Source organism: Lithobates pipiens, unplaced genomic scaffold (assembly GCF_037356315.1).
Source record: "Lithobates pipiens isolate NorthernLeopardFrog02 unplaced genomic scaffold, aLitPip1_a1.2 Scaffold_16, whole genome shotgun sequence".
NCBI lineage: Eukaryota > Metazoa > Chordata > Amphibia > Anura > Ranidae > Lithobates > Lithobates pipiens.
This window is the reverse complement of record NW_027507748.1, coordinates 557,428,405-557,449,266: the sequence shown is the minus strand read 5'-3', so window position 1 is coordinate 557,449,266 and position 20,862 is coordinate 557,428,405. Positions and strand designations below refer to the sequence as shown.

The 20,862-nt window shown below is 39.9% G+C and overlaps 1 protein-coding gene across 1 annotated transcript in view; it reads right to left on the bottom strand.

Annotated features, from left to right (window-relative positions):
• Window positions 1-5,409: 5,409 nt before the first annotated feature.
• Window positions 5,410-20,862, bottom strand: part of LRP1 (LDL receptor related protein 1) — a 475,004-nt gene continuing 459,551 nt past the window's right edge. The window contains 3 exon segments of the mRNA XM_077483570.1: window positions 5,410-8,950; window positions 10,465-10,609; window positions 11,391-11,484. Coding sequence (XP_077339696.1) covers window positions 8,810-8,950; window positions 10,465-10,609; window positions 11,391-11,484 — 380 coding nt within the window. The 3' untranslated portion in view covers window positions 5,410-8,809.

The window sequence follows — 20,862 nt, the reverse complement described above, 5'->3', positions numbered from 1 at the left end:
AACCCTGCCTAACCTTGATCTAAAGTCATCTGACTTACCCTGGTCCAGTAAAGTATCCTCAAGCGAAGAAAAAAGGTATTTTAGTCACAAAAACATTCACCTGATTAGGGATAGGAATAGGAAGGAACTTTTTTTGATAGGCTACAAATCAGTCAGAAGGATTTCCTATTTCCTGGCTATCAGGTCCAGTGAAGGCCTCCGAATGTAATTGATCCCCTACAGCAGAAAGTGCAGCATGTTCTCATTGTGTTCTGCCTGTGGACAATCTAGTGATGTATATTAACTGCCATGCAGCACCCTCACTTTTCAGTGTGAAGATCAACTGAGGATAGACAGTTGGCGATGCCTTGTGTCTCTAAGGGAGACAGCATAGAGGGCAGGCTACTTAACCTGTCACAGGTAAAGCTCCCTAACTTTCCTGGAGTTCTTGCAACAGACATCAGGTCTGATTAACAACTCTGAGAAGAATCCCCTGGGGGGAAGAGAGAACCGTCTGGTCTGAAGAGCTAGACTAAGGCCCCAGATAGGGGGAAACACTAAGAAGTAGAGTCATCCCAAGGTGGGGTGATGAGACCACCCCATGCACCACAGGAGACTGATGGGTTGTGCCAGGGACATTTTGGTCCAAAGAGGCCATCTGGATGTCTCACCTCAAATTCAGGCCCCCAGAGGGTGGAGGCTGAAAAGGAAAAGAAAAAAAGGAGATCATATTGGGATAGTATTCCCTTGACTCCCTACAAGCCCTTGAAGGGGAAGGAAGGAGAATTTTCCTGAGAGATAATAAAAGGATCAATGATGCACAGGGAGTGAACTTTTTTAGTTAGTATTTGAGCTAAACAGTTTCGCCCATTGGTGGCCCACTGTTACCAACACTAGACACCTCTAAAGCCTAATTTGGTGGAAGCTTTCAGGTGTTCAACACTTCAGACAGGTTCAGGAAGCTGACCCTCTTTAGGGAAAGTCATCTGAACACGGGGTGCCTCAGGAAAGGAAGAAGGGTGAGTGTACCACAATGGATTCAATAGTATCAGAGGATAAAGAACTCTAAAAAGAGGAGTGTAAGTTCTTGTGAGGTATGACTCCCAAAGTAAAGTTTCAACTAGAGTAGGAACAAAGGGTCCCAGTGTGCAGGTAACTCAGACAGACCTTCAAAGAAATACTGCTCTGTGAAGTAACACCAGAAAAATGGTGAGGAAAATTGACAAGGTTTTAGCCTGTGATTTGACCTGGGCACCCAAATGTCAAAGAAGGAAACTACTCATGGACTTATCTGGATGAGTCCATCCCCCCAGAGGCACTTTTATGCAGAAGGGTTAACAGAGGGGGCCAACTGACCTCTGGCTTTGAGCTCTACATCCCGGTAGTGAGAGGTGTGCTCTGAATGCCTATGTGCACTTTCTACTGAAGTAAAAAAGAGTCAGATTCCTCTGTTCCTTACAGACCTCCTGTATTGTGGGAGAAGCACACTCTAGTCAACCATGGCATTGCTCATGAAGGTGTCAAGAGGTCTGAAGAGAAGATGTTCCTTGACGGGTAACAGAATCAGGTGCTCCTTGGACATCCTTAGTACTATACATATTTTTTCAGCAAGGATGCTTGTAATAAGCCATCACAAAAAAACAGACATTTGTTCTAATGCTTATAAAAAATACAGAGGTTGGAATCAAGAGCTCAGTTTCAGTGTTTGATGATGATAGAAAATTATGCAGGGAAATAATGTCAGCACAGGATACATCATTATCCACTTCTAGACCAGGCCTTTTCTGCCACTTTTTGTTTACCTGTAACAATCATTATTTTTTTGCTAGAAGATTACTTTGAACCCCCAAACACTATATATTTTGTTAAAGCACAGGCTCTAAAGAATAAAATTGTGGTCGTTGCAATTTTTTATGTCACGCGGTATTTGTGCAGCGTTTCTTTCAAGGGCGATTTTTTTTTGAAAATTGAATGCAAAAAAAAGAGAAAAAATACATAACCCAATTTTTATGTAAAAGATGATGTCAAGTAAATAGATTCCAAACATGTCACACTTTAGAATTGTGCATGCCCGTGCAACAGTGACAAACAACATAAATTTTACTATCCATAGGCAGTATAAAAGCCTTTACAGGTTTCCACTTTAAATGTACAGAGGTCGTCTAGTTGTAGAATTACTACCCATGTGCATGGCAATACCTGGCATGTGTGAGACAATTGCGGTTTGCCTGCGTGCTTGACCAGCGCGTGCATTTACCTTTGCGTGTGGGGGGGGGGAGGACACAGAGGCTTTGTACATTTTATTTTACACTGTTAATCACTTTTATTGCTGTCACAAGGAATGTAAACATTCTTGTCACAGCAATAGGCAGTGACAAGTACTCTTTATGGAGTGATCTGGGGTCTGTACAATCCCAAATCCCTCCACTGCTCTTAAAAGCATTCAAAACACCAAGATTGCTGTTTTTGAATGCTTTGGATTTTTTTTAAATGGTGAATGAGCATCAGAAGACCAGGACCACCTATCGGAACGGAACGGAGTGACGGAGCTGGCTGACATAGAAGCAAGCTGCAAACACCGGACCAGAGCTACAATACCGATCTTCTGATCCAGTTGGTGAGCGGGTTGCGGCCCACAGTTTACTAAACTTTGAACATAGTCAGACTTATATACAGGCCTTGCTGGGATCCATAGTCCCATGGAGTAGGAGTATAGCAATTGACACTAGGCAGGCACAAGGCCTACTTACTATCGCATCTCAACTCTAATTACTTTAACCCTTGGATTACAAATTATAAGTAATTATCATTGCTAGCGAAGACAAGAAGCCTAAAGACTGAGTACTTTAAGTGAGATCTCACGCATTGCTATAAAAGTAGGGGGAGCTCCAATATATTGTTTATAACAGTTTTATCAAAATTCATTGTCCTGTCATTCTATGTTGGGATGACAGTAAAATTGCTGTAAATCACCTGTTTACCAATATATACAGTAAAATATACTGTCGTTGAGTACCCCGTTGTGTGGAGTATTGTTTTCTCCCAGCAGGTGAAGCCAGTGGATCCTGAGAGGATAATACAGGTATATTGTGTTATATTATATTGTACTGTATTGCATTGAACCCCAGCTGTGTCAAGGGGACTGAGGCAAGTTAGTGGGGTTTATTAGCAGAGTGCAGGTCCAAATCAAACCAGCAGCTCCTTCGGGGGTCAGTGCTACAGTTGTAATACTTATTTTTATAACTTAATTCTGCATAAAGCATTTTAGTGTCATGTCATGACCTTGACATTTTTCTTCATTTCTGTTATAAAATTTAGCAAATTAGTAATTTTTCTTCATAAAATTTGGGCCAAAATGTATACTGCTAAATATCTTTGGTAAAAAATAACTCAAATTGGTGTATATTATTTGGTCTTTGTGAAAGTTATAGAGTCCACAAGCTGGGGTGCCAATCTCTGAAAATTGATCACACCTGAAGTACTGACGGCCTATCTCAATTCTTGAGACCCTAACATGCCAGAAAAGTACAAATGATCCCTTTCTGAAAAGTTTTTTTAAGTTGTAATTTCTTCCCACAATTCTTTGCAAAATAAAGATTTTTTTTCTTTTTTTTCCCCACAATATTTTCATATTAACAGGTTTTCTTGCACACAGCATACACATGCCACAAATTACACCCCAAAATACATTCTGCTACTCCTCCGGAGTATAGTGATATCACATGTGTGAGAGCATGGCCACATACAGAGGCCCAACATGCAGTGAGCACCTTCAGGTGTTCTAGGAGCATAAATTACACATCTAACTTCCTGATTACCTCTTGCACTTTTGAAGGCCCTGGAGCACCAGCACATTGGAAATACCCCAAAAACACCCCGACGTATAATATATGAGGCATAATGAGTCTTTTGAACATGTAATTTTTTTCTACAAGTTTTTGGAAAATGCGGAAAAAAAATAAAAACGCTTCTTTTGTACACAAAGTTGTCAATTTACACAATATTTTTAACACATAGCATGTACATACCATGTATGATACTTTTCTACAGCCTGGCCACACAAAGAGGCCTAATATGCAGGGAGCAGCATCAGGTGTTCTAGGGGAATACATTTCTCAAATCTAATTTGACTATCAATTACACTTTTGTGAGGCAATGTAGTGGCATGGATAAAACTGATGTGGCATGGATGAGCATGAATGGGGTTGGATGAGCCGTGCATGGTGATGGCTGAACATGGTTGAGCCATAAATTAGGATGGCTGAGTATGGCAAAGTATGGATGGGATGGCTGAGTATGGCTGGGTACGGCGGAGTATGGCTGGGTACGGCGGAGTATGGCTGGGTACGGCGGAGTATGGCTGGGTACGGCGGAGTATGGCTGGGTACGGCGGAGTATGGCTGGGTACGGCGGAGTATGGCTGGGTACGGCGGAGTATGGCTGGGTACGGCGGAGTATGGCTGGGTACGGCGGAGTATGGCTGGGTACGGCGGAGTATGGCTGGGTATCGCTGAAAATGGCTGAGTATGTCTGAGTATGGCTGGGTATTGCTGAGTACGGCTGATTATGGCTGGGTATGGCTGAGTATGGCTGAGTATAGCTGAGTATGGCTGGGGTTGGATGGGATGGCTGGGCACGAATGGATGAGTATTGCTGAGTGTGGATGGCTGAGTATGGATGGGTGCATGGATGAGTATGACAGAGGGATGGCTGAGCATTGATGGATGGATGAGTATTGCTGAGCATGGATGGATGAGTATGACAGAGGGATGGCCGAGCATGGATGGATGGATGAGGCTGCATCGGTACAGAGAGGGGAGAGAGGAACCGGACATGACGGTGGTTTGTTTACAAGTGACCATTCTGTCATTTGACAGAGTGATCACGTGGTAAACGGCCGTTGTCAGCAGCCATTTACCGTAATGCACCTGGTCCGGTCATGGATATTCCCATGTGCGCGCCCCAGGGGGCATGATTCTGGGAGGATGTCAATGTACGCCCTCCCAGAGTTATCGAGCCACGCTGTTGCCGTCATTGGGCTATGGCCCGGTTGTTAAGTGGTTAAAGGAATCAACAGCAAATAAAATGTGTTTGAAAATGATGAATGGCAGTCAATGCCAGAACCTGTATTTCCCATTGCAGAAGTTAAGTGAATGACGGTGAATGTTACCTGCACGTATGCTTTATAAATGCCTCTCATCCTCAGCAGTCTGGCAGCAAATACCAGGGTAGCGACTGACCAATCAGGTTGAGAATGTGTGAATTTGTATTTATATATTTATATATATATATATATATATATATATATATATATATATATATATATATATATATATATTTGATATGCCCCTTTGCTTATGCTTCGTCTTTCTAAGAAATTCTAACCCAGAGTCACACAAACTAATGTTATAAGAAGAAAGTAAAACAAACTTCAGTATAATTTTCAATTTTATTTATAACAATATTCTGTGTTATTTAAGTTGTAAAGTAATCCAGCAAAAATTATTAAAACTTTTTTTTGTAACCCTGCCTCCCTCAAATCAGCCCAATAAAACATTTTGAAATGAGTGCTTTCCAGATTCAACAAATAAAAAAATACTGTATGTGAACATAACATATCCTTTAGCACATGTGAGAAAATAAAATGAGAAAGAAAATAGATTTCCTGGATGTGACTGAAAAAAAGCAGTTCTTACAAAGGCCATTGGCTGAGTTGGATTTGGAGGGGCGTGCTGGTGTATCACATGGAATGTGTTCCTGTCCTAAAAAAAAAAAAAGTTTTTGTGCAAGAAATGATCTTGAACATTTCCATTCCATGAAGTATGATGAGTGACAATGGTGGAATATTACTTAACATTATAAGGCTTATAGTGCAACATTGTTTTGAACAAAGAGAAACAGGTTCTATGTTGTCCATGATCTAATATGGCTGGGTTATTCATGGTCTAGAATTAGATGAAGCTTCACAACCTATACCGCATTAACCATATGTTTGCTTGATATCAAATTCTGCTGAAGCACTAGACTTTAAATGTGTGTTTTATTTTTCTTATGTATTAAGAGTAATAGTCTCTCTTTTAAAATGTTACATTCTATGTTTTGTTCAATATTCAATGGCTTATATTAATTACTGTGTTTTCGGATTAGTGGAAAGCTTCTCGTTGTAATAGCTTTTACCCTCAAATACCTGACCCTTCTTCTGTCTGGTTCTAGAATAGGTGGAGAGCAACTACAGCATACTAGTATAATAAACAATGGGGTTGATTTACTAAAGGCAAATAGACTGTGTACTCTAGAAGTGCAGTTTCTTTAGAGCTTAGTAAATGAGCAGAAGCTCTGCTGACTTCCACCATCCAAATCATGTGCAAGTAAAAATACTTTTTTTTTCTCCTTGCGTGTGAGTCGGTATTGTTTGCAAAGTGAAGCTTACCCTAATTTAGTAAGCTCTGGAGCAACTGTACTTTGCAAAGTGCACAGTCTATTTGCCTTTAGTAAATCAACCCCTACATGTGCACAATTCCAAAGTGCTTATGTATGAAGGGTTTACACCCTTCTTATACAAAAATATCCCTAGCACAATTTATCCCTGTGATACTGTGCTGCTCTATGTGCAAATGCAAAAACTTATAGTGAAGAATCACTTGATGAAACGTGTCAGTATTAATGTGACTCTCTTCTCACACTGCCACCCAAACCTGACCAGGATTTCTGCTCAATCCCCTATAACTTCCAGCAAGGCCAAGTTTTCATCAATAATATTCTGCTGTAGCTACAAAGGACATTTCCTGTGGGGGAAAGATTAAAAAAGAAAAAAAAAAAGGAAAGGCGATGTAAACTCATGACACAACAAGGCAGCTGAAGGCAGGTAAACCCCCTACACTGTCAGTACAACTTTGTGCTGCAAGGCCCCAGGCAGGAAAAAGAAAAGTGATCACACAAATAACTAATACACATTTACTTCTATCACACCTGCCATGTACACAGGCAAAGTAGACATTTTGTTAGTTAAAGGCAGCTATTTAATGAGGACAACAGTAAGATGAGACGAAACGTACCTCAGTGATAAAAACGTATTAAAACGTCACAGTGCTTTAGTTTAAAATACACATGGTGTATTATGATTACAAAGCGCTGTGATTTTCTGAATAAATGTTTTATTTCCATATTACTGTGCAAATTAGGGAATTTACAAATTTCCCATTAGCCTTTTTTTTTTTTGTACCGTTGTTATGGTTTCCTAATTCAGTGATAAAATGACTCTCCACCCAACCTAATTGACAGACACACTTAAAAGGTTGCAACGCCACAGACACAAACTATCCTTAAAAATAATTTAAGATAACCTGTTAAGGTGCACCTACTTTGTCTCCTGTGAGCTATCCATAACCAAAGTGTTCTATGTGAAGGCTTGTGGGCTTGAAATAAATTTTTTTTTTGTCATCTATGTTCCATTATCACAATTAAGACATTAATAATTAAAAAATAAAAATAAAAAAGGGGTTTTAGTGAGAAGAGTGTTACAAATGTGAATTCATCATTGAAGGTTGAAAAACAAAAAAAAGTCAGATTTTCTAAAAAATTTAGGTTTGGGAACTATACATAAATGAGAATAAAAAACACCTGGGCACATTCATTTTTTTGGAGATTACATAGCATTGCTTTTAAAATACACAATCATTTCAATCTCCCCGTCATCCATCCCTCTTTTTTTCTGGATTCTGACGGAAAATAAAACAAATAAACATTTTCTTCTAGACTTGTATAGTACTGAAGATGACTGCAGCAGAACCAAAGTAACAGAATACAAAAGCCCTTAAACGCTATAAACTTGAAGCTATTGGAAGCAAAATGCAGTTTGTTTTTTGTTTTTTTTATTATTATTAGCTAAAACACATTCATTTGGGTGGGGGGAGTCCTTCCTCCAGCTAGAAAAGGGATTGTTCATCTGGTTCTCCAGTAAGCAGGCACAGTAAGATTTGTAGAAGAAGCTCCTCAGGTGTTGGGGAAGATGCATGGACCCTGTTGCCCGTGTTGGGAGTTTTTGTGGTTATGACTTCAGACGTGAGGCTTTCCAATTTCCTGCATGACGTACGTGCAGTCAATTGCTTCTGGTTCACTTGTGGCAGTGAAGGTGTTCAAAGTCACTTTGCACAAACCCAGTAACACCCAGAAATGATACTTTTTCTCTCTCTTCAAAAGGCTCAACCTGAATAATGGCAACATTCTCTCTTCTTCACATCATTAAAAAAAAAAAAAATGTAATTGTAAAATGATTGTTATTTACGGTATGCTGTAGCTAAAAACATGAAGCAAATAAAGGAAAAAAAAAAAAAAAAAAACGAAAGCAACTGAAAGAGCTCGCCTGGCACGTTTTGCTCCATTTACTTTGTACCATTCTGATAATTCTTGAAGTGAATAAAATAACGTAACAGTCTTGTTTAAAAGGCCAGCCCTTGAAAATATAAAAGCACACCCTCTTGTTGATGTATAATTTGTCTTCTTTGCTATACAAGCTGCCTTTCCTTTTTATCTTCTGTAGTATCTCTCTCTTCAACTCTCCTGTCTGCAGTGTGCCACTTTATGTTTATTGCAGAGTCCCATTACAGGCAGGTTCCAAGCATGTATGGGCAAGGAGCTGAAGGATTTCAGACAGGTTCCAGAAAATAATGGCAAGGAAAAAAATATATTTATAATACTGAGATCAATATAAAAGTAGTCCTTCATTTATACACTTTATACACCGTTAGGCTGTGTGTGTGTTTTCTCCATAATTTTTAAAAGTTTTTTTTTTTTTATCTATTTTTTTTCTCTTTTTACTAAAATGTCATCCCTATGCCAGTGGGTCTGAGAAATCATCCTCTCCTCCACGAGACAGCAGTTCCCGCTTCTCATCCGTGCTTGCTAGAGAATTTCGGCTGTTGTGTGCTCCCATGTACAATGTGGCATAGACTGGGTTAGTGAAGTTTGTTGGCTGAAAGGCGAAAAAGAGATTATGAGAAAACATATTCAAGCAATAATTTATTTCCTGTCTAATCAGTCATTTAATACTCCGTGCTTTTTGTTGTTTCCAACACTAAATTAATTTAATTTAAACTATGGGCGAAACGTTTGTTTTCATTTTGGATAGAGTAAGGGTGGGTTATAACCCCTGTCAGATTTTTTTTTGTCATCTATGTTCCATTGCAGAGATTTTCGCTTTATTTCCTGCCCCATAGCCAAACAGGAAGTGAAAGGAAATCCCTGCAAATGAAGGGAATTTCTTGGGGACTCCCAGGTCACTAGAACAAGTGTCTCCATTGGAAAATTTCTTCTAGATTACTTTTCTGGGGACAACCCAAAATTTGGGGATTTTCTTTTACTTCCACTTTCAATGATAATGGTAAACAGGCCAAATAGAGAAGGTGAATGTCCTTAGCGGGGGGCACAGACCACAATAAAAACCTGACAGTTGTTCTAATTCCCTCTCCACTCTAGCCAAAATGTAAAAAAAAGTTTTGCCTTTGGTTATACTTTAAGGCTGGGTTCACACTGCTGTACAGAGTGGCTCACAGCAGGAGTCCGGTGTGTCTGTGTTCACGGTTTCAGGTCCAATTTTGGTCTGAATATTTGGCCAAATTCGGACCTGAAAAGGACCAGAAGATGCACAGGACTCCTATGCAATTCGTTCCAGAGCCAATCCTGAGATGTGTGAGCTGGCTCCATTGAGAATCAGTCACAATCGCCTGACATGCGAGTTAGATGCGGGGAAACCCACATACAATTCACAATAGTGTTAACCCAGCCTTATGATACACTGTCACTTTGCCTATTAAGATTAAAATAACAGTGCTTGCTGATATCCCACCCTACCCAGCAAGTTATACAACCAAATAAGCACTCCCTCCCTGCCTTCTTGATATAGTGGGGAGCACGAGACCTTCCCCACGTGACATGGCTTGGGCCTAAGTGGCTAACCACCAGGCCCTGGCACTGTCACATGACCTACTACATCTACTCAATTCTGATACCAACTGAGCTTACCTAAGTGGGATGAATTTACCTTGCTAGGGAGGGATATATCAGTGCATATGGTCACTTTGTCCAGGGTAGGCAAAGTCACAATCTCTCTTTAATGAGCTAATTTTTTTTTATATATAGATATTGTTCAATTAGTGCAACACACCCCTCTCTGCATGAATCCCCTCAGTGTTATCAGTTGACAGTAAATGCTCAAGCAAATCAACCTATATTGCTCACCAAAAGAACTTATTTTTAACACAAAATGCAAAAACAGGACTTCCTAGAAATGACTCTGAAGCTTGCAAATGGAGAATGGGATGAGAGGGGCCAAGGAGAAGAAGCAGCATTACTAAAGCAATGAGTCTAAGCCTGAAAGAGGTTAGAGGAATTAAGGACTGAGAGGCCTCAAATATTATAGTCCACGAGTTAATGAAGGAGCACTTAGCGAACATTTAAATTTTGCCTTTTTTTAAAGTGTAATTTTACCTTATCTGGGTCTAAAGTGAAGTCTGCATCGATCAATTCTCCCACATCATCATCTGGCTCGCCTTCATACATTTTGTAGGTTGGGTTGCCGATCTCTACATTCATTGCTCCATTAGTCATTCGCTGGTGCTGGAAACCTTTGGCTCTGTGAAAACATTTCCTATTACTAATTGAAGGGAAGTCTTCAGAACTATTATAGCTGATAGAATAAAGTTCACAACATAGGGGCGTCTCTAATAGCAGTTTTGTTGGTGAAACTTCTGCATGGTTGCCTCCAAGCAGTATGCTCATAATCAGTAAAAATGTTACTTAGTTCATAGTTCAGACACTATAATAAGTATTACTTTGTCTGGAGTTAGTATTGCATTTTTCACAATAATGAGGTACACAAGAATACTGTATATAAACATTACATGCAGTGCCTCACAATACAGGGGATACACAGAAGTACTTTTGCAGCCAAGGTAAATATTGTATACTCCACAACACAGAGGTAGCCAGTAGTGTTATTTTATCTGGAGTAAATACTGCATAATTTAGGGAAGACTTCAATTATTTTTCTACAATATGAGAACTGTAGCAGGTGTATAAAATACATCCTTTGCAATACAGGGGTATCAAATGCTGATATTGTGACAGCAGCGCTCAATATAGCACAAATCACAAAATGATATTTTTCTTATAGTATTATTATAGCTTCAATAAATATCTTAAATTCGGTCATACAAGAGGGGTCAATAAATATTTTACTAGTGTGAGTCATACATATCTTACACCACAAGGAGAATCTCCAGTATTATTAATGTAGCCAATAGTAAAAATAAACAATATGTAGGAAATGTTTTTTATCACATTTATTTTTTAGATGAACATACACAGCCATTGTAGAAGATCACTAATGTCATTTATAAATTAGCTCTTCTTACCCGCTCATCCTGTGTCTGTACCAGGCAAATATTCCAATTCCAAGAAGGAGAAGTAACAATATTACCACAATTGGAATTACAATGGAGGTTGTCTCTGCAGAAAATAGATCAAAAGGAGAAAGCATTAGTCACTGCATGAAGAATTAAGTGTATATAAAACGTTTTTTTTGTTTCTTGCTCAACTGTGTTTATTTAAGCGGCAGTTAAGAAGTAAAATGAAGCCAGCATGTAAAAGAGGATGCTTATATGGTTACAATTACAGCGGTCTGTGTGTTAAAATTTAACATGTTGCTAATCTATCGCAGGTATATGTTACTTCCAGGCCTACTAAATACCTGCTCCTTTGCCTCACACTATGGTTCCTCCCAATGGCTGCTAAGCATGAAGCAGGTACTCACAAACACTGAAGTATCAGATTTATCCAGAGGCCAGAGATCAGCAATGCATCTGAATTTTAACTCACAGGCTGCTGGAAATGTAAGTATATGGCATCTCTTACTGGCTAGCTTTATTTTACTTTAGACTTTAGTGATGGGGTCACTTTAAAGACCACCACCTAAAATGCAGTGACTTTAGTGTATTAAACACCCCCATCCCTGAATTCTGAGTTTTTATTAACATGACACAACATATCCTGTGGCTCTCATTTTTCCAGTAATTCCTGGGAGTAAAGCCCGGTACACGCCAACAGTTTTTTTTTTTTTGGTTGAAAAAAAAAAAAACCTGACCGCTCCAGTCGGAGCCACTGTACTAACGATTCACCACTTTTACAGCGATCTCCCCCACTGAGCTATTGTGTTCTGACAGGGCCCCCTGCCAGAACTCCAATCAGCAGTATTAACCATTGGCTGAGAGTACTGATCAGTAGCTGGTCGGCTGCTGGTTTTCCAGCATGCTTCAGTTGGACTGGCTGACATACATACGGGTCAATTGTTTGACGGTTTTTATCGAACCAGGCTGATATCTTTCGACATTTGGCCAGTGTTTACAGGGCTTAAAAAGTTAACCAAAGCAAACAGCTGTTACAGAAAGAGACATTTGTTTGTAACCTATACAGCGTAGAATCTGCTTTTTAACTTAATTTCACAAACTGTTTAAAATTATTAATTAGGGTTGGTGTTTGCCAAAATATTTCATATTATTATGTAAACATTAGCTCCAAAATATACTGTATATGGAACTATAAATATCAACATGTAAGGCATAAAACACCGATGTAGCAAACTATATCGGGATTCTATATCTGGAAATCTCTATGGATAGATTTTCACATGTCGCTTCTCTAAGAATTAGACATAAGCCTACAGGTAAACTTTCCATGACTTGCAATAGAATATTACAAATTGGGAACAACATTAAAAAAAAAGAGAGGAAAAGGAATCATGACTAGCAATACATGCATAAAGATGCTCTGTGCCTGATGGGCTCTAACAAACTTCTTGGTAGACATGTGCACTGCCGAAAAATTTGTTCGTTTCATTCGTTTCTTTGTTTTTCTGTTGGAAATTCGAAAACTCGTAAATTCCGAATTTGAAAATTCGAAATTCAGTATTCGGAAATTAGAGAATTCGGTATTCAGAAATGAGAAAATTCGGAAATCCGAAACAAAAAGAAACTACGAAGATTAGAAAGAATGAAAATCCAAAAATTCTAAATAACTATTAAATTCTAAGTATTGGAATTTCCCTTCAAATTTGTCTGTTGGTGAAAGTAACGAATACAAAATTATCTGACATTATGAATTATCCGAAATAAATAATGGAGCATCTAAACAAGTGGAACGAAACTAAATAATAATAAATAATAAGTTATTATTAATTAATTTGTTACGTTCCATTAGTTTAGATATGGCATTCGTTATTATGGATAATTCAGAACTTCAGATAAATTCTTATTCGTTACGTTCTCCAAATTTGAAAGGTAAATCCAATACTTTAATAGTTAGTGATAGTGAAGTTATTATTAGTTCGTTATTATTTCAGATTTTTAAGTTTTCAGGTTTTTTAATTTTTAGATTTTCGTATTTTTTTAATTTTCTGATTTTCGTTTTCATAACGAATTTGTCTAAACGCGTTAAAAAAACAAATTTGTAACTAAACGAATTGCACATGTCTACTTCTTGGCAGTTTTTCTGAAAAATACACTTAAAAAGGAGCAAACGGCCAGGCATCCACAGTACAGCAAGACATACTGGGGCTTTGGTGGTACTTCCTACCGTGGATTTCTAGTTCTGCACCAGTGTAATCTCCCAAGTAGGACCCTCCCTTCATACTAAAACACCAATCAGAGGCAATTCAGTCAGAGGCCTCTTTCTCTGCCAGCTCTATACATAATCAATAATAGCCCCATTCTCCCAACTCTCCGATTCACACCTCACTTTAGCGAACCATCATCATCTGGATCGAAGAGCCTTCTTTGGGAGGGGATGCCCAGAAAGACCTTTACTTTCAGGCACTGCTGCAAATCTTACCAACTTGGTCTGCGAATGTTGACACAACTAAAAACGGACTTCTCTGCACATGCACGCTGAAGATGCAGATACCAACAGCCAGATCTGGTATAGACAGCTACACAACATTTTCTGTTGGAAAAGCTACCAACTACTCAATTGACCAAGTCCCTCCATGCAGAGCAAACTTGACAGATGTGTTATACGGGGTCCACTTATAAATGAAGGAGTATATTTTGGGAAAGGCTTGCTATAAGACCCTTTTGATCATGACAGTGCCCATATCCATGTTTTGCCACGTATCTATGCTCTATGCAGAATTCTAGAAACCACTGCTTGACCGTATTGGATATACAGGACCAACATAAGTGAGGGCATCCATTCCACATCCCAATGATAAAGATGGCAAATCTTTGCAACTACACCCCACTCTCATTTGCCAGAGCTATTCTTATTCTTAAATACAGAAGATTCCACTTTCTCCCCCTCTCTGAATTTCTCAATGGACCAAGACACACCTGTCTTTCTTACAGACATCTGTTATTTCCCTAACAGATTGGTGATATTTATCTCGACTGCGCCTGACCAATAACAGACTGCTGCATCAAAAATTCCTTAAATACCAGGATATATGTTAATGATGAAAAATAAAAAAGTGCTCTGTCTCAATATATACAAAGTGTAATAATTAAATCCAAGTCCTAATACACACAAAATTCGCAAAGTGACAAGTGCTTAAAAAACACCTCTCATCACCCTAAGGCAGTGGTTCTCAACCTTTCTTGATCAAGGCCATATGCTGATCTGAGAACTGTAGTGGGGACTTTTAATGGCAACTCTAATCACAGGTAGTGTTACTCACTGTGTTTAGGGCTTCACTGTGTCTCCGACTTTGTGGTGTCTTGCAGCAGTTACACCTATGCCGAAATCAGGAGATAGGGTCTCCTCCAGCCCCTCCCAGCCCCTCCCACTTCACATTCCTCACCAGTCAGCTGACCTCTAGTCTCTGCCCCCCAACCATGCTGTGAACTGAATGGGCAGCTGTGTAGAGGCCAAGTGCGTGACAGCGGGCTCCAGGAACAGCCCAGCTGGGCAGCCACAAAAAGGCTGGGAGAGCGGTGCGGGCTTCAGGAACAGCCCAGGATTCTTTGACCCTTGGTAAATTGTTATTCGACCCCCAAGTTGAGAACCACTGCCCTAAGGTGATCCCATTGTAACAGTTATAAAGTGAAAATGCAATTGAATATGAACTTTAACAAAGTGCAAGGAAATACAATCATAAAAATTGATAGCACAAAAATAGTCATAAAAATCTGCTGTTCATCAGCATAATGAATGTATATGAAAAAAAAATAAACGAATGTCCCTCATCTGCTATACAACTTTGCTAACTGTGACCACCTCATTTAAAGTCCCAGGGCGACTCTATTTTTGTATATGTATATAGGGATGGAGATGTATCACTGGTGACTGCAGACCTTTCATTTTGTTTCATCCGCTATACAAGTGTTATTGAATGAAGTGTAGAGTCTTCAACAATAAGTGCATCACCACTGTGCTCTTGAGGTAAAAATTACCTCTTGCCAGATCCAAAATGATCGAGTGCACACATTAGAACACCACAGCTAGGATAGACACCAATCCACACAGCCACCTCTCCGCAGTTCCACGTGGCCAAAGGCTCCCAATTCACAGGGTAATGAAATTAGAAAGGAGGATTCAATGGCATTTGTATAGCGGATGAGGGACATTAGTTTCATTTTTTTTCACCATCTTACTTGTATACATATACATTCATTATGCTGATAAACAGCATATTTTTAAGACATTAATGTTTGTACTATCAATTTTTATGATTGTATTTCCTTGTACTTTTCTAAAGTTCATGTTCAGTTGCACTTTATATATGTTTCAATGGGATCACCTTAGGGTGATAAGAGGTGTTTTTTAAGCACTTGTCACTTTGACAATTTTGTGTGTGTATTAAGACTTTGAATTAAATTTTACACTTTGTATATATTGAGACAGCACACTTATTTTCACCATTTCCCTAACAGAGCCATGATGCAGCTAAATGTACAAGAATCATAAAGCTAGCTCAAAATTGATACACAAACTTTTCAAATAACGTGCTCACTCACTGCTTTGAACCACACACTAGTCAACAAGACCTCCGCTTTTTGAAGCCTTTTCATTAGTGCCTTGCTACTATGTTTCTGTGGCCTGTCAAACTACTCTAGGACAGTGAACTGAGCTACATACCCAGTTGCACAGATTTCTGGGAACTAGGAGAACTACATGATAACCACATGATCTACATGCACAATTGATGACCTGAATATATCAGCCCAACCTATAAATATTCATATATAAAAATACGTAAATCTTGTGAGCTACTCTAGAGCAACCTGAGACTGCAATCAGAGTCAGGTATAAAGTAACCAGGAGGTTACAACCTAGCGTCAGGTGTGGTATAACCAAATCCTGTGAAACAAAGTTCAAATTCACAGCTGGTAAGCATTGATCACAATCCCATAATCAGTGAAAACATATATACAAAAAACATAAAAAATTCAGCGCTGTGTGATACTGAACCTTACTATTGCATAGATAGTGCCATAAACAATTCCTGCCTCCATGCTGCCAAACAAGCCTACTTTGTCTCTCTTATTAATACCTTGTCATCCAGTCCCTGTCGGCTCTTCTCAACCTTTAACTCTCTACTTCGCCCCCCATCCCCTCTACCCACTAACTCACTCACTGTCCAAGAGATTGCCAATCACTTCAAAGACAAGATTGATGCAATTTGCGAGGACATCTTCACTGTGCGTACATCTTTCCCACCCAACATACCTTGCCTAACAGCACATTCAACACTCTCCTCTTTTGAATTGGCTACTACTGAAGAGGTTACAAAACTTTTCTCAGATGCCCACCTAACCAATTGTCCCTTGGATCCTATCCTATGCTCCCTCACTCACATCTTCGATCTCTCCCTCTCTAGTGGCACCTTTCCCTTCCCTCAAAAACATGCGCAGATCACTCCCATACTTAAAAAGCCCTCACTGGACCCCACCAACCTGAACAACTTTAGACCCATCTCATTGCTCCCCTTCACCTCTAAACTTCTAGAAAGCTTAATCTACAACAGTCTTAGCTCCTACCTCAGTGAAAATAACCTTCTTGACCCCTTACAGTCTGGCTTTCGCTCGCAGTACTCCACGGAAACTGCCTTACTAAAACTCACTAACTGCTAAAACCAACAGCCAGTACTCCATACGCCTACTACTTGACCTCTCTGCAGCCTTTGATACTGTTGACCACCAGCTCCTTCTCAAAAAAACTACATTCGCTTGGCCTCAGAGATTCTGCTCTATCGTGGTTCTCTGCTACCTATCACAGCGCTCCTTCAGTGTCACCTACAACTCTAGCTCCTCCTCTCCATTGCCTTTTTCTGCGGGGGTCCCCCAAAGCTCAGTTCTTGGACCCCTTCTCTTCTCTATCTACACCTCCTCTCTTGATCACTTGATAACTGCCCACGGCTTCCAATACCACTTATATGCCAATGACACCCAAATTATTATTATTATTCTTCATGAATTATATAGCGCCAACAGTTTACGCAGTGCTTTACAATGTATCTGTCTACTCCTCACCTCACTCCTTCAGTCTACTCTTGCATTACTGAGATATCAGCATGGATGGCACACCACTTTCTTAAAACAAAATCTCTCTAAAACTGAGCTATAAATATTGCCCCCACCTGTGCCCCCCTCCATGTCTTTTCCATCAAAAATCAACAATGCAACTATCAGTCCCTTCCCTCACGCCAGGGTACTAGGTGTAATCCTAGACTCAAGTCCAATCATTGTCAAAAGTTTCTAGAATTCACCACCGTAACATCTTTTAAATCCACCCCTTTTTAACAAAGGAAACCACCAAGCTCCTCATTCACTCCCTTATCATCTCTCACCTTAACTATTGCAACTCTCTTCCCATTGGCCTGCCACTCCATAGGCTAGCCCCTCTTCAGTCTATCATGAATGCTACTGCCAAACTTATACACCTTACCAACCGCTCAGTGTCTGCCAACTCTCTCCTCCAATCCTTTTACTGGCTCCCAATCACCCAGCAAATTAAATTCAAGATACTAAAAACAACATAAAAAGCCATTCACAACTCTGCCCCGAGCTACATCACCAATCCTCTCTCCAAATATCACCCAAATCATCCTCTCCGCTCTTCTCAAGACCTCCTACTCCCATGCTCAACTCCAGAGCCTCTCTCATCCTCTGGAACTCTCTATCTCCACCTATCCGGCTATCCCTACTCTTGCTACCTTCAGGCGATCCCTGAAAACACATCTCTTCAGAAAAGCCTCTCACGTCTCCAACTAATCTTTTAACACTTCCATCAGCTCATTCCCTACAGTTACAACCTTTTGTATCACATGCCCCATCCTATTAGATTGTAAGCTCTTCTGAGCAGGGCCCTCTTAATCCTCTTGTATTTTATTGTATCATAACTGTATTGTCTCTCTTTTATATTGTAAAGTGCTGTGTAAACTGTTGGCGCTATATAAATCCTGTATTATAATAATAATAATGATAAACAATAAAAATCAATATTGCTAAAAAAAATAAATGGTGCACCCGCATAAAGGTTCTACAAAGTTAGATATTAATGTTACTTGCACCTCGTAAGAGGAGAAATACGTAAACAACTATTTGACAACTCGTAGTTGTGTTAGGAATTACTATTACTGTTGTTTGTTACAAATGTCATGTACCTACTGCTTCTGCTGTATGTTTTGCATCTCTCAATAAAAAGATCTTTTAAAAAAAAAAAAAATTGTGCAACAAGCAAGCTCACAGTAATAGAAATTTAGTATTATTCCTTAAAGCGGAGGTCCACCCTAAAGTGGACCTTCCGCTCATCGGAACCCTCCCCCCCTCCGGCCCCACAATTGGCACCTTTCAGGGGGGAGGGGGGTGCAGATACCTGTACAGTACAGGTATCTACACCCACTTCCGGGATAGCTCTCTGCGGAAAGGGGCGTAGATTACGCCCCTTTCCGCAAGTGCCCGCCCCTTTCCGCAAGTGCCCGCCCCTTTCCACAAGTGCCCCGCTGCCTGCTGGGAAACACACAGATCCCAGAGGCAGCGGGGACCGTCCTTATTGCACAGCGCGACTCGCGCATGCGCAGTAGGGAACCGGGAAATGAAGCTGAAAGGCTCCATTTCCTGATTCCCATACCTAAGATGGCGGCGGCAGCACCCGAGAGGCGATCTAGAGATCGGCTTCAGGTGCCGACATCGCGGGCGTGCTGGACAGGTAAGTGTCACTATTTTAAAAGTCAGCAGCTGCAGTATTTGTAGCTGCTGGCTTTTAAAAAAAAAAAAAAAAAAAAACGCGGAGTCCCGGCGGACTCCCGCTTTAATATCAAGTGTCCAAAAAACTTTCATCAATCCACAGAGACAAAAGTGCAAATTGGGGTATTATACATATTATTGTCCAAAAAGTGACTCTAGTGATGATAATCCTGATCAGAAAAGGATGATTTTACACACGTGCCCTATGGTCTATACCATTATCATTTTGAATTGAGGATCAAGAAAAGTTTTACAGACATTTGTTAGCGCTGCACCTATTTTATATATATTGCATTATTGTTATTCACCAATATTGCGCTGGCTGCTTGTTCGGTTATTATTTTTTTCAGTTTTAGTGTTATTTAGCGCAGCAGAAACCCATTTCTATTTTTGATCCAGGGAATATCTGATTGCCTCTTGATGGATCAGGAAGTATTTTTTTTTCCCTGCTGAAGAAAATTGGATCATGCTTTACAGTTTTTTTTGCCTTCCTCTGGGTCAACTGTGGGTATGGGATTGTGTATATAGGATTGTAAAAAGAAGTCCCCGTCCCCCCCCTTTATTGTTTTAACTAGATGGACTTTTGTCTTTTTTCAACCAGACTAACTACATAAGACAGGACCACAAGACATACTTTTTCGAAACGTTATCCAGCATTAACAAACTCAGCCTCTAAAAACTCTGATGCCGGTACACACAACCGTTTTTTTCCATCACAATGAACGCTGGCGGTTTTTCCGACGTAGTTCCTCTAAAATGGACTTGCCTACACACGATCACACCAAAGTCCGATTGTTTAGAATGCGGTGATGTACAACACGTACGACAGGACTAGAAAAGGGAAGTTCAATAGCCAGTAGCCAATAGCTGCCCTTGCGTAGGTTTTGGTCCATCAGAACAGCATACAGACGAACGGTTTTCCCGATAGAAATTGATTCAGTCGGAAAGATTTAAAACATGTTCTATTTCTAGGTCCAACAGAATTTTAGGAAAAAAAATAAATAAAAGTCAGCTGAAGCCGACACACATTCATAATATCCGATGACATTATTCCGTCTGACTTTTTCTGCCAAAAAGTCCGACCATGTGTACACGGCATGACTCCTTTAATAAAAAGGTGGAAAATGACTTACAGACCTCTCTCTCTATAGACCAAAAATTAAGCTAATTCACCTTACTGATAAATCCTCCATAAGTAACGAGTATCAAGAAGAAGGCTATAAGTTAACTTAATGGTATAGTATACTCTGTTTTCTAAGTATTTTCCCTAACATGTTGCTGATGTGGAGAGGTAGTGGGCTTATTCCTTCACAGACAGATACATTCCAAATGACTCATCTTTCTCCTCCATCATAACATCTTTACCAATAGGGCATACTCTACAAACACTCCATTCTCATCAATCTTGTCAATAACCACAAGGCTTGTATTCCAGCTCTTGGTAGTCGGTGGAACCCTCCAACAATAGCGCAGTGGTTTGTCAGAAACAAGTATATGGAGGAACTCACATCCACTATCCAGGGCACAGAAGAAGCTATTAGTCTTACTGGCTGGAATACATGCACAAATGAGTATATACTTTATCAATCCCTACCCATCCCCCATGTTCCCCTCACCCCCACAGCCACCCTCTTATCCCCATAGTTCCTAT